The sequence below is a fragment of the Nuphar pumila genome, chromosome 2 (assembly GCF_984573655.1).
Source record: "Nuphar pumila chromosome 2, dmNupPumi1.hap1.1, whole genome shotgun sequence".
Taxonomy (NCBI): Eukaryota; Viridiplantae; Streptophyta; class Magnoliopsida; order Nymphaeales; family Nymphaeaceae; genus Nuphar; species Nuphar pumila.
In genome coordinates, this window is record NC_143250.1 from 68,565,989 (window position 1) to 68,579,366 (window position 13,378).

At 37.2% G+C, this 13,378-nt stretch overlaps 1 protein-coding gene across 1 annotated transcript; it reads left to right on the forward strand.

Moving 5' to 3' along the window:
* Positions 1 to 1,469: 1,469 nt before the first annotated feature.
* LOC149845677 (NADH dehydrogenase [ubiquinone] 1 beta subcomplex subunit 8, mitochondrial-like) lies at positions 1,470 to 13,144 on the forward strand. Its single transcript, XM_089995905.1, has 6 exons — positions 1,470 to 1,559; positions 4,273 to 4,430; positions 4,558 to 4,644; positions 4,907 to 5,002; positions 12,428 to 12,506; positions 12,699 to 13,144. Exons 2-5 carry the CDS (start codon positions 4,290 to 4,292, stop codon positions 12,482 to 12,484), a joined length of 381 nt encoding a protein of 126 aa, XP_089852031.1. The 5' UTR covers positions 1,470 to 1,559; positions 4,273 to 4,289; the 3' UTR covers positions 12,485 to 12,506; positions 12,699 to 13,144.
* The last annotated feature ends 234 nt before the right edge of the window (positions 13,145 to 13,378 follow it).

Sequence of the window (13,378 nt, forward strand, 5' to 3'; positions counted from 1 at the left end):
ACAGACAGAGAGAATAAACGGCATGCTGGAGGAATACCTGCGGCACTTTGTCAGTGCCAACCAAAGGGATTGGGTTGATTTACTTAATGCGGCTCAATTCTGCTACAACCTTCAAAAGAGCGAGTCATCCGGCCATAGTCCATTTAAAGTCGCAACTGGACAACAGCCGCAGACTCCGCACTCCCTTGCTTCGCGAGGACGTGGAAAAACACCTTATGCATACCAGTTTTTCAGGAACTGGCAAGATCAGACAGAATTGGCGAAGGCATATCTAAACAAGGCAACCAAGCGCATGAAGAAATGGGCAGATGAGAAGCGTTGCCCAGCAGAATTTCGAGTTGGAGACAAAGTGTTGGCCAAGCTCTTTCCTGACCGCACAACTATCTTTCGAAGCCACTACCGAGGCCTTATTCGCAAGTATGATGGCCCCTTCACCATTATCAAACGTGTGGAAAACTTGGCGTACCGGCTGGACTTGCCAGCAAACTTTCAAGTGCACCCGGTATTCCATATATGTAACCTGAAGCCATTCCATAAAGATGAAGGAGATCCTCAACGGAGCATGCCTTAACGTGCTCCGATCCTGCAGCGAGCTCCTTCAACAATTAGTGTACCAGGCAGAGATCCGGATATCATCATCAACCATTCCAACAACTATCTAGGGGAAGTCAAAAAGTACTTAGTGCAGTGGAAAGGATTGCCATAATGTGAAGCCACCTGGGAGAAAGCCAACAACATGTTTCAGCATCAACAGCTTGTAGAAGGCTACCATGAACAATTGGCGTCGAGGACGGCGCCAACTTAGGCGGGGGAGCGTGTTCCGGACCGCCATGTTTTTCACCTTTTTGCTCTGATGTATATACCTCTTTGGCACTCTAGAGTGCCCCACAAGGCCTTACGGCCTAAGAACCCCGTGTATTTGGACCCTCTCTTTCCCTCTTGATGTACTTTGCTTTCAAGTATCTATAAAGAAGCTTTTTGCATCTCTCTCTCTTTGTGCTTGTGCATATGCGTACTCTTGCTTCCGCTCGTGCGCGTGTGTTGTGCGTTGCTTGTGCGCTTAAAAGGCCTGCCTTCGGTGTGTGTGATTGCCCAAAGCTACGTCACGAGGGCCTTCGCTTCCCAACCCGTGACACTTCAAATACCTGCCTGAGATATGAATTGTCGTTTTTATCTTTTTTTTTCTTTTGAACTACTCATGTTAAGTTTCCTTATCATCTTTTGTTAAACAAATCCACAATAAGGACATTTCTTTCTCAACAAAAAATTAAAAAATGAGGAGACTTCAGTCACTTTATTTTGCTAATACTGACTGAATCATCATCATGAAGCCTTATTCCAATTACATGGGGGCCAAGCGTGCCTTTGAAACATAACTTATAATAGCCATGAGTATAATGTAATAACCAAGACATTATGCGTTTATATAAATATCTGATAAGTTTGGGTCCTTTTTTGTAAATTTCTCTTGGTTATGTAGCGTTGTTCCCTGCCTGAGTCGGGCCTCCGGAGAAGACGAGGGCGAGGAGGAAGATCCGAGGGGAGACACACAGAAGGCGGTAATCCACGTTACTCTCTCTCTCTCTCTCTGTGCGGAATTTTCTGAATCATTATCCTTCTACTATGAAGATCTTAGGGTTTGATTGAGGGGTAGGGCTCACGTTAGGGTTGCAAACTTCCACAATGAGAGTTGGCTTCCTTGTTTATCCTTTTTTGGTGTTCTATGAATACGGATGTTTGATTGGTGTCTACGAAGTTTGAGTTTTATTCTGTGAGTCTTTTGAGTACGATGGTGTGCAAAAATCCAATCATGTTCTTGATCGGTTTTATTGGGTCGTAATGGGCATTTTGCAGGATGTTGAATTGAAGTGTTCTTAGGTTTAGCGATGTAAAGATTTGATTCTAAAACCATATTATTATCGTGTTTTTTCGGTAAGGGATCCTGATTTGGTGCTTGCGTTTTGGGTTTCTTATCCCCCACGCTTCAGTGAAAATTGGTTCCACTTGTTGCATTGAATTTCTTCATTATGATGATTGGAGCGCTTGCCTCTGTTTCTTCTCTTTCGTTTTGCTCGTTTCGTATTTAGTTCTTGCGAGAAGTCTGTTTTGCACATACAATTGAAATGGACACCCAGAATGAGATCGGTTTTGAAATAGAAGCACTTTGATGATGACAAGTGATCCTAAAAATGGGCATAAAACCCCACTTTGAATGAGGCCTTGTCTAAATCAGAAGATTTGTACACAAGCCTAAGCTGGTCTCAAGTAAAGACTTGTGCTTAAGATGAGGGCTAGTTTTCCTCTGTCATCCCTATTTTGCAACTGGAAGTTAGAGTTTGATTCTTGAAGTTTTGATTCAAATTAGCTGAAGCAGAAGAAGCTCTGTGGGCTTCAAGCTAAGGAGGACAACCAAAAAACCTAGATACCTATGTTTTGAGAAACTTAAAAATGGAAGCCGGAGAATTGAATATCTGGATTTGTATCGTCCATACAAACCCTAGAAGAGACTTTAAAAAATGGTACGTATTCCATATGTTTATTATTCAGAATTGAACCTTTAATGATTCTACAGGTGTACTTTTGATTGGAGTTCTAGTCATCATCATGCACTGCTGTGCTTTGCTCTTGTCCATTTGCTTCTCACTGACACGACAGTGTAATCCATTCAACATTTCTCCATGTCTCAACTTCGTATCCCAGTGTTTATGGCATTTGTACAATGGGCGTACCTTTGTTTTTATTTATATTGTGATTTCTTTTTCATGGAGCAGGGTATCCAAAAAAAAGTATTTGTTAATTTGACCTTTTTCTGGTTACATAGTGAGTTAAGTTTGAATTTTTATGTGCATTTATTTTCCAGAGGAAGGTAATCTATTGGTTGTTGTTTGAACTGATTTAGTTCTTATCTGGTTCCATGAGATTTCCCTTTACTTGGGGGTACAATCATGGCCTCATTATTGATGTTTTCTTGTACTTTTGTTTTTTTGAGGTCTCGTTGGCTTTACTTCAAAGTTGGATTTGATACTTTGAAGTTCATTTATGCATTAAAGGACTGCTTCTTGCTATATCTACTGTAGATCCTAATAGGGCTCTGAATCGTAAGTTATGATAAATATGCTTTTTCATTTTCAGGCAATGCTGTCCTTAATGGTGTGTTTGATTACCTTGGATCATCTGATGTGTCATGGGGCCCATGGTAATATCCAAGGTAGTCAAATGCTGAATTTCAGTTGGGCCAGAGATCAATGTATCTCTAATACATGAATCTCAGGGATCAGATCCTTGGATATCAGGTCTGAGGGACTCAAGCACGATCTAATCGAGTATTCGATTAAGTTTTATTTTCCCAATACCCCCCCCTAAAGAACTATTTTTTGTTTCTCTTTTTTGGTGTTCAGGTTGGGGGTTGCGCCCCAGTGGGATTTGAACCAGAGATCTCTCAGTTAAAATAGTTCCACTCCCCACTCCTGCTATCTTATTCACCCAAACAACTTCTTATAATGCACATTTCATGAATTGCATTACATGAATTTAAGAAATTTGTGGATCTTTGAATAGCTGTCAGCCTGTCACAAGGACACGTAAAAAAGGGCATGGGACAAACCATTCTGTGTAATTTTCCATTAAGAATAGTATATAAGATGACATGATATGAGAGTAAATTGGAGTGTCCCTGTGACATAAGTGAATAATTATTTGTATAATTTGTCTTTAACAAACTCATTTCAGTTGCTCAGGGATCCTTTATTAGAAAGATTTTCTGCCTGATTTTGTTTCCAGTAAACTAAGTTGAAGTTCTTTTGCTTTGATTTTCTTCTAATAAAATGTTAAGTTGATCTCAAAGTACTTTGTGAGATCTGAATAAGATAGCAGGAGTAAACTAGCAGGCTTTTTTTATTGTGTTGGAACACTTACTGTCATATAGTGTTTATGTTATTTCTACTAATATACCTGCAATTATATGTTTTCTGATATATAAATGTTCTTTTTGCATAGCCTTGTTTTCTCTCTCTTTGTTATCCACAGATATCCCAGATTTGATCACATGGTTTATTAATATTGCTATCGAGATTTTAATTTTTATAGCAACTGCAGCTGATGTTAGGGCAGACAGTTTTTAAATGGACATGTAAAGTTGATGGGGTTGCAATACATGTGTCTGCCCTTTTCTATTTATGAGTACTTTTATAACTATAATTTGCCTTAGTTAAGTGAAAAGTGCAAGTGCAAGTGCATCAAGCTTATTGCTAGTTTATCCGGTGTTATGTGCAGAGAAAACCTTTCCAAGAATGGCTGGGAAACTGTGCAATGTTGCAAGACATGTCATGGGTGGTAGTGGTGTGGTTGGACGGTCATTATCCTCATCTTCTCTACGCTTTCGATCTGGCATGGGTCTGTCTGTTGGGAAACACATAGTTCCTGACAAGCCTGTATGTGTGATCTATATGAATAAAATATGACCTCTCTCTCTCTCTTGTGCGTGTGTGGATGATGAGTATTTCTGTTTCTGTGCAACTTGTTTTGCTTTTCCTTTTCCTAAGTTTCTTTTTCTTTCAGCTTCCTGTAAATGATGAGCTAACCTGGGACAACGGAACCCCGTATCCAGAACCCTGCGTGGATAGTATTGGCCCCATTGTTGGGAAGGTAAGGTACTTGGTTTAACTCATTTATGGCCTACTTAAAGAAAAACACACATCATTTATTGCAACCTTTTGGAAACATTTCAGCCCTTTTGACTCATTGTTGGAGTATGTAACAAAACAAGTGTCAGATGTTATGCTGAAACATTGCAACCTTCTCAAAATTTTCTGCATTCCCTTTTATTTTGGGTGTTTGCAATTGTAAATAAGATCTGTTTGTTTTTTGTAACTTGACGTTTTCTGAATTTTATTGTTATCATTTTCAGTACGAGGCTTTAGCCTGGATGTGCGGAGGGTTGGGCTTTTTTGCAGGTGTTGCACTGCTAGCTGTCTGGAATGACAAGGCTTCTAAAGTGCCCTTTGTAAGCTGAATTTTCTTTATCACCTAGTTGCTGTTGCATCATATGTTTTGTGCATGTGGAATGGTTTGATTGTCCTCAATTTACATTTCTTGTATTAAATGTAGAAAATGGTCACCAATAATGCATGCCTGCTTGTTCATGGGACAAATACATGTACAAACAGCTTAGTGTTTATATTGTTTCCACCGAACCTCTTATGCTAGTATTCTTTTAAAATATTCTTGCTAGAAAGTTTAAATTATGAAATGACAGGGGGACTTTGGAGTCATGTTACACCAGATTTAAGTCGCGCAATAACTTGGTTATCTTTCATTGTAAATGGCCGTAGTTCTGAGCCTTCACTATCTGAAATGGATCTGTATCACATCAGTGGAAGCTTGATGATTTTAAGCAGGATATTGATCAACTTCCTAACTTTTCTAATAGCATATCCGGTGATTATGTTTTTGTAATGAAACACTAGGCATAGAACAATGTCAAAAATGACTATAAGAGATGCACAAGCATACAAGTAAAAGACCTTTAATGGGCAAAATACAATAGGCCCAAAAGTGGCAAGTGACAAACACACAAATATGAGAGAGAGAGAGAGAGCACTTCAAAATATAAATGAACTTTCTATTGAAAAAGGCTCTCAAAAGCCTTTATAGTGGGACAAGAGCCCCTATATATACAACGAGAGGGAGCAAAAGGGGCTCCCATAGAGTCGTTGGGAGCCCCTCCAACGGTCACAACTCCAATGGTCACATTTGTGACTGTTGGAGAGGGTCCCTAACGACTCTATGTGGGCCCTTATTCCAACATAAAGAAAATAAAATAAAAAAAGATAAAAATAAAAATAAAAATACAAAAGGTAAGTTCTTAATGAACATGCGTATTTATAAGTGAAAAGCTGAATTTGCCCCTAGTGGACATTATAAAAGTCACACATATATATATATATATATATATATATATATATATATATATATATATATGACATCCATATACTTTAACACCTCCCTTCAAACTGATGGTGAGATCACCTAGAGTTTGCTTAGGAGCTATGTCACATGGGTGCGGGTGCGGGTGCGACACGGGTGCGGCACAATTTTAAAATTTTTGGACACGGGGACTCGGCAAAAAAAAAAAAAAATATATATATATATATATAATTTTATTTTATTTTTAAAATGCCACAGCTGACAGCACAGTCTGTGTGTCTGTGCACAGTCACAGACTGTGACTGTGCACAGCACTGTGCACAGCACTGTGAACTGTGCACTGTGCACAGGCACAGACTGTGCACTGTGCACACTGCACAGACTGTGCACAGTCACAGTCACGCAGCACAGTCACAGTCTTCACTGTGCCTTTTTTTATATATATTTTTAAATAAAAAATATAAAAAATTGGTTTTTTAGAGACATTTTTGGACTCGGTCAAAGTTGACCGAGTCCAAAATGTGGACGGACTCGGCCTGGACTCGTTGACCGAGTCCGACTCGGCGTTGACCGAGTCCGGGCCGAGTCTGAAGCCGCACCCGAGTCCGCACCCGTGTCGGGGCGTGTCGACTCGGGTGCGGCACCTCCTTAGCCGAGTTCGTGTGACATAGCTTAGGAGAAAGTAGAATCGAGGAGATGGCAAGGCTTTGGTGAAGAAATCTGCTAGCAAATACTCTGACGTAACATATGCTAGTTGAATGGTGCCCCAAAAAAATTCATCTCGAACATAATGACAATACATCTTGATGTGCTTTGTTCGTTCAAGGTGTGATTGCTAGCAATGTAGATGACACTCTTATTGTTGCAACACAACTTTGAGGAATTAGAGATAATGACTCTCATATTTTTTAGTAGATTTCTCAACCAGACAAGTTCAATGGTAGTTGTGGCCATCACCCTATACTCAACCTCTGTAGATGATAGAGACACCTTCTGTTGTTTCTTAAACCTCCAAGCGATTAATGATTCTCCAAGAAAAATGCATTAACTTGTTGTAGAAATACGATAATTAGGGTTACCACCCCAATCAGAATCAGTATAAGCAATTAAATTAGGAGATGAATATGATAATGATAGCCTTTTGGTAATGGTTTTTTTTTCAAATATATGATAATTCTCATGATGACAACCATGCGAATAGTAGTAGGAGTATTTTGAATTTGACTTGCATTGTGAACAACATGAGCAATATTTGGCCTGGTAATAGATAAATATATTAGAGATCCAATCAGTTGGCGATAAGGAGTGAGATCTTCTAAAGGAGTTCCATCATTGACTTCATCTTAGCGTTGATTACTTTTGAAGTCTCTACTTTCTTTTTGTCAGTTAAGCCAGACTTAATAATGATATCTGATGCAAGTTTCATTTTAGACAAAATATATCCTCGAGGAAAACAAGCAACTTCAATTCTTAAAAAATACCTTAGAAATCCATGGTCAGACATATCAAAATGGTTTTTAAGAATATTTTTAATAAGCTCAATGCCTTTTTTATCATTCTCGGTGATGATCATGTCATCAACATATAACAATAAAATAGTTATGTGATCACCTGCATGCTTTACAAATAGAGCAGTGTCAGTATAACAAGAGGTAAAACCATTATCAAGAACAACTTTACTAAAACGATTATACCAAACTTTTGGAGCTTGTTTAAGACCATAGTGAGCTTTATTTAATTTAAGAATTTTTCCTTTTTCAATCTCAAAACCTGATAGAGAATCCATATAGATTTCTTCACAAAGATTTTCATTTAAAAAGATATTTTTAACATCTAATTGATAAATAGACCATTGTTTAATAGATGCTAAGGCTATTAAAGTCTTTACACTAGTCATCCTAGCAACTGGGGCAAATGTTTCTTCATAATCAATTTCATATTCTTGTGTATACCCTTTAGCAACTAACCTAACTTTGTATCTTTCTAATGTCTCATCACTCTTGGTTTTGACTTTATAAACCATTGACATCCAATAACCTTTTTTCCTAAAGGAAGACCTACAATTGTCCAAGTGTTAGCTTTGTTGAGTGCTTTTAACTCAAGTGTCATAGCATCAATCCAATGTGGATTTTGCTTAGCTTCTTTAAAATCGGAGGGCTTATGATAGGAATGAATTATCATGAGACAAGTCCTATAATTTGGAGAAAAGGAATCATATGACACAAATTTTTGAGGAGGTCTACTATTCCTAAAAGATCGTCTAGGTAGGGATTCTTTAATTTCATTTTCTAAAGAAACATCTTGATAGTATATATCGAAAGCATTTTGATGTTCATTGCCCTCTCGCCGAGTATATAGATGTATATCATTGGGATTCTCATTGTGAGAATCATCATTTTGATGTAACAAAGCATCATTTTGATGAGAATTGTCATCACAAATATTATCATAAATAGTATCATTAACATCTTTAGACTTATTTCTAGGCAATAAGTCAAAGAGGAAAGAATAGTCAATTTCTTCATTAGATTTTTGATATTCAAATCCATTTTGTTCTTCAAGAAAGGTCACATTTCTTGAAACATAGAGTTTGTTACTTTTGATGTCATAACGCCTATACTCTTTTTTATTTTCACCATAGCCAATAAAATTGCATTCAAGGGTTTGTAGTGAAAGTTTATCTTGTCCTTGGAAAAGAACAAAACATTTACAATAAAAAATTCTTAATCTTTTAAAATTCAGAGATATTTTAAATAAATTTTCAAAAGGAGAGACATTTTTTAAGGATGAGGAAGGCATCCGATTTATAAGATAAGTTGCAGAAAGAGCGGCTTCGACCCAAAAGTTCTGTGGAACATTTTTAGAGACAAGGAGAGTTCTTGTTGTTTCAATAAAATGCTTATGTTTTCTTTCAGCAAAACCATTTTGTTGGGGAGTTTTGGGACAAAATCTTTAATGAATAATGCTATTTTGTTTAAGATAGTTTTGAAATTCATTTGACATGTATTCACCTCTAGAATCAGATCTAAAAATAACTATGTTATTTTGAAATTGATTCTGAGTAAGGATATGAAATTCTTTAAACGTAGAGAAAATATTGGATTTGTTTTTAATAAAATAAACCTATGTGTATCTAGTAAAATCATCAATGAAGACAACATAGTATGAATACTTTCCCTTAGACATAATGGGTGCCGGTACTTATACATCCGAATGCACTAACTCAAATGGTCATTTGGACATAAAATTACTATGTTAATAAGGAAGAGAGTGCATCTTTACAAGAATGCAATCATTACATGTAATTTTTTTTTCATTACAATTGTTTTTCAAAAATAGAAAGAGATACAACTTAGAAATACTAAGGTGACCAAACCTTTTGTGCAAAGTAACAATATCTTTAGTTTGGACGTGATTACAAAATGATTTGGATGGCAAAGACAAAAAATTCATGTAATATAGGTCTCTTCTTTTATGGCTTTGCCTAATCCACTTTTCGGATTGGAGATCCTGCACATAGCAATTTGTTGGTGAAAAAAAATACACTACATCCAAAGTCGGTAATTTGAGAAACGAAAAATAGATTTAAGTTAAGTTTTGGAATAATCCTAATTTTTAGAACATAAAATTTTTTGCTTTGACTAAAAGTTTTTTTAAGATTTCCTATTCTTTTAACATCTAATGATGTTCCATCGGTCGTGGAAACAAATAACTTAAAAGAATTAAGACTTGGTTTGGATAAAAAAGATGCATTTAGTGTCATATGAAAGGAGACACCCAAATCAATGATCCAAGAGGATGTATCGGGAGTTGATGATATCGCGGCATCAGAGGTAGAAGGTGTGGAAGAGTTGATTTTCATGAATTGTTAGAGAGTTTCCATAAGTTGAGCAATATAGTCTTTTATGTCTCCATCTCTCTTTGATTCTTCGCTCGAATTGCTTGGACTATATCCAACGGAAGCCACATTCCTTTTAAGCTTAGGACAATCCGGTCTAAGATGACCTGGTGCATTACAATGGTGACAAATAATTTTTCTTCCTCCACCTTTGTTATTTTTTCAAAAAATGAGGAGGTTTGTATCTCCTCATGTTGTTGATATCGCATGGACTTCATCAAAGTCCTTTTTAAGAGCCAAGCAAGTTTCTTCTTGGCATAAGTCTGTCAAGGATTTCACTAAGAGGAGTAGATGCCCTATGAAGAAGGAATCCTCTTAATTGTTCAAATTCGGGACAAAGCCCATGAATAAATTGAAAAAATCTCTCACTCTCTCCATTTGCTCTTGCCTCATGGCAGTAGCGCTTCCTTCTCATTGTGATTCGAGGAGAGTAAGTTCATCCCATAAAGGGTATAGAGTACTATAATAGTATGTAATACTCATATCACCTTGCTTGGTTCCTCTTATCTTTTCTTGTAAAAGAAAGTGTGTAACAAGGTCCTTTTGAGTGTACATTTCTTTCATGAAGAACTGAGCTTTATTTGCTTTTTTTGAATTTGACTAAATTAGCACAAATCTTGAGTTTCATGTTATTCATGAACCATGCCAAAGCCAATATTTTGGCATGCTCACTTTCTCAATCTTCAACTTTAGATTGATATTCTTGAATAGCTTTAAACTTTTCTTCATCACTCAAGGATTTTTCTTCATTCCCCTTCTTTTTGGTGAGCTTCAATTGTAGTTTCGGAATGGTTTTACATTCATAGCCCCAAAGTCTCGTACCTTTGAGGTTGTTTTTCATAGCGGCCACCCACATTCTATAATTGGTCTCATTTAATTTGAAGAAGAGGTCAATCTTTGCATCCTTGTCGGCCATTGAGGAGAAATTGAAGAATAAAGGTAGAAATCTCAAAAACACTCAAATCGAAGAGAAAGTGTAACCACAATAGTGCTTCAAATACCTAGTGGCTCTGATACCATGTAATGAAACACTAGGCAAAGAACAATGTCAAAAATGACTATAAGAGATGCACAAGCATACAAGTAAAAGACCACTAATGGACAAAATATAATAGGCCAAAAAGTGGCAAGTGACAAACACACAAATATGAGAGAGAGCACTTCAAAATATAAATGAACTTTCTAGTGAAAGATGCTCTCAAAATACTTACTTTATAGTGGGGCCAGACCCCTATATAGACAACAAGAGGGAGCAAAAGGGGCTGGGAAAGAAAATAAAAAAAAGATAAAAATAAAAATAATAAAAATACAAAAGGTAAGTTCTTAATGAACATGCGTATTTACGAGTGAAAAGATGAATTCGCCCCTAGTGGACATTACAAAAGTCACATATATATAACATCCATATACTTTAACAGTTTTCATATGTTTGGATTGGCCAAATTGTTCATCGTGAATGTTCTGTTATTCACATACAAAGTGATGGTTCAATTAGCGAGTTTAGCTCTTTCTTCGCAAGTATCTGTGTGCGTGTGGGATGATGGGGGTGAAAAACATGCTAATCTTTGGGTATGAAAATATAAGATATAAGCCAGTTTGCAGGCTTGCAGCTTATCCTCTTCTATAAGTGACCAAACTGGTTTTTTACACTAATTACCTAATAAGTATTTGCTCCCGAGTGGATTTGTGGAGCAGATTTGCACCCTAAAATAATATTCCCTACATGAATATATATGAATGCCAATGATTCAGATTTGGGCCAGATATCCGGCTGAAGCCTAATCCATTTAGTTTGTTTCTGTAGGGTATATCATGTCCGATTGGTAATGGGATTTGGATTCGGTTTTAGAGTTTAGATCTGAATCTGAATTTAAGTCCGAATCTGAATCCAATTCACAATACATGTAAAAATTATATCAGATTAGGTTATATAGCTTATCAGATCTGGATTCATCTGAATCTGATTATGCCAGATTTCATTATGTAGAATTTCAATAATGCCTACATCTGAACAAAATCCTACCCTTTTGCATCACACACACACACACAGGGTCTTCTCCCTCTTGGGACAGCAAAACCTGAAATTTGTGAAATGTTTGTGAAATTTGAATTCCACTGAAAAGTATATGGAAAGCAGTCTCTTTAATCCATATTTGGCAAACTTGTGACTCGGATTCGGATCACCCAACCCTTGACTTGCGAGTCAGCGGGCTGACTCGGTAACTGGGATGAGTTAGGACTATGCATTTTCTAGTGTTAAGATATGGAAAAAATAAAAATCCATACTAAATTTAGCACGACATCAATGACTAAGTTATATGAGTATTCAACTATACATAATTGTTAATATTTATGATTTAAAAACATATAATTCTTTATAACAAGTATTCTTTTATGGGTATTATGCATTAAAACCACAAAATGCATGACAAAAAACACATAAGAAGCATGTGGATCGTTGGTCTTGAATCGGTGACCCAGTTGGAGTCCTATCCAGGTCGACTCGGGCGATTCACGAGTTGACTTGCCCGGTTTGCCAACTATGCTTTAATGGGAGCCAGATAATTGGTAATTGAGGTGCTGATGTAATTTTTCTACCTGCAGACACCAAAGGTTTATCCATATGACAATCTGCGGGTGGAGCTCGGAGGAGAGCCATGAGTTTTTGCCTGCGATCTTGCTTGTAAGTCTAAAACCACCGATGATATCCTAATTTTTCATTTATAATGTCTCCTGAATTGGTGCTGGTGCCCCATCAGTGGTGTCAGCTGTTTTGCCTTTTGTTTTCTGTTTCTTTGGCGGTTCCAGACTTTGATTTCAGCAAGTTTCATTTTTTTTTTAAAGTTTATTCTGCTTTCTGTTTACAAACGTGCAGAAGGACCTGATTGCAAATTATGAGAACTGAACCTAATAAAGGGCTGCTGATTTATGATGTTGCTCTAAGGTCCGAGTCTGGACTTCACATTCACGTGCACAAAAACTATCCAACTATACCAACTTCTGGGACTTCATGTCATTCTGCTCTGCATAGTCCAAAATGTACCTTCATGTAAGCGTGAGTGTGCATGAGAGAGAGAGAGAGAGACTTGGTCCATTCTCTTTGCCAGTGTGGTCCAAGCTGAAGTTACAGTCAGGGGTGCATTGGATGCCCTTCATCTATGCAGTGGACGGTGTCCAACCATTATGGGTTTTGCTTTCATTTTGAGCTTTTTCCATTCAAGATGTTCAAGATTTCGTTCATCTCGAGTGGCATCTACAACTTGAATTGCTATAAGAAAAATTGTGGGGCCCATCTGGAATATGAGCAATATGGTTTTTGGATGCCGTTGGTTACCCCCCCTGACCTGATCCTCTCTCAAATTTCTTTTCATCATTTTATATGGGTGGTCTTCACAATCATACTATTTGATCTTGAGGGGGCGTACGTTGATTGGATCTAGTGACCGGCTTTATACTTTTTAGTTATTTGTTTTTATCACCTTTCTTGCTTTTATAATGCTGATTGATGGCTTAGTCTACTGATAAACTATTAAAAAACCATAGCGAGTGGTTTGA

Excerpts from the sequence above, each read along its gene's own strand:
- LOC149845677 (XM_089995905.1), top strand. The coding sequence starts at position 4,290 with ATGGCTGGGAAACTGTGCAATGTTGCAAGACATGTCATGGGTGGTAGT. Across the intron at positions 4,431-4,557 it reads ACATAGTTCCTGACAAGCCT|CTTCCTGTAAATGATGAGCT; the intron begins GTATGTGTGATC and ends TTTTTCTTTCAG. Across the intron at positions 4,645-4,906 it reads TTGGCCCCATTGTTGGGAAG|TACGAGGCTTTAGCCTGGAT; the intron begins GTAAGGTACTTG and ends TATCATTTTCAG.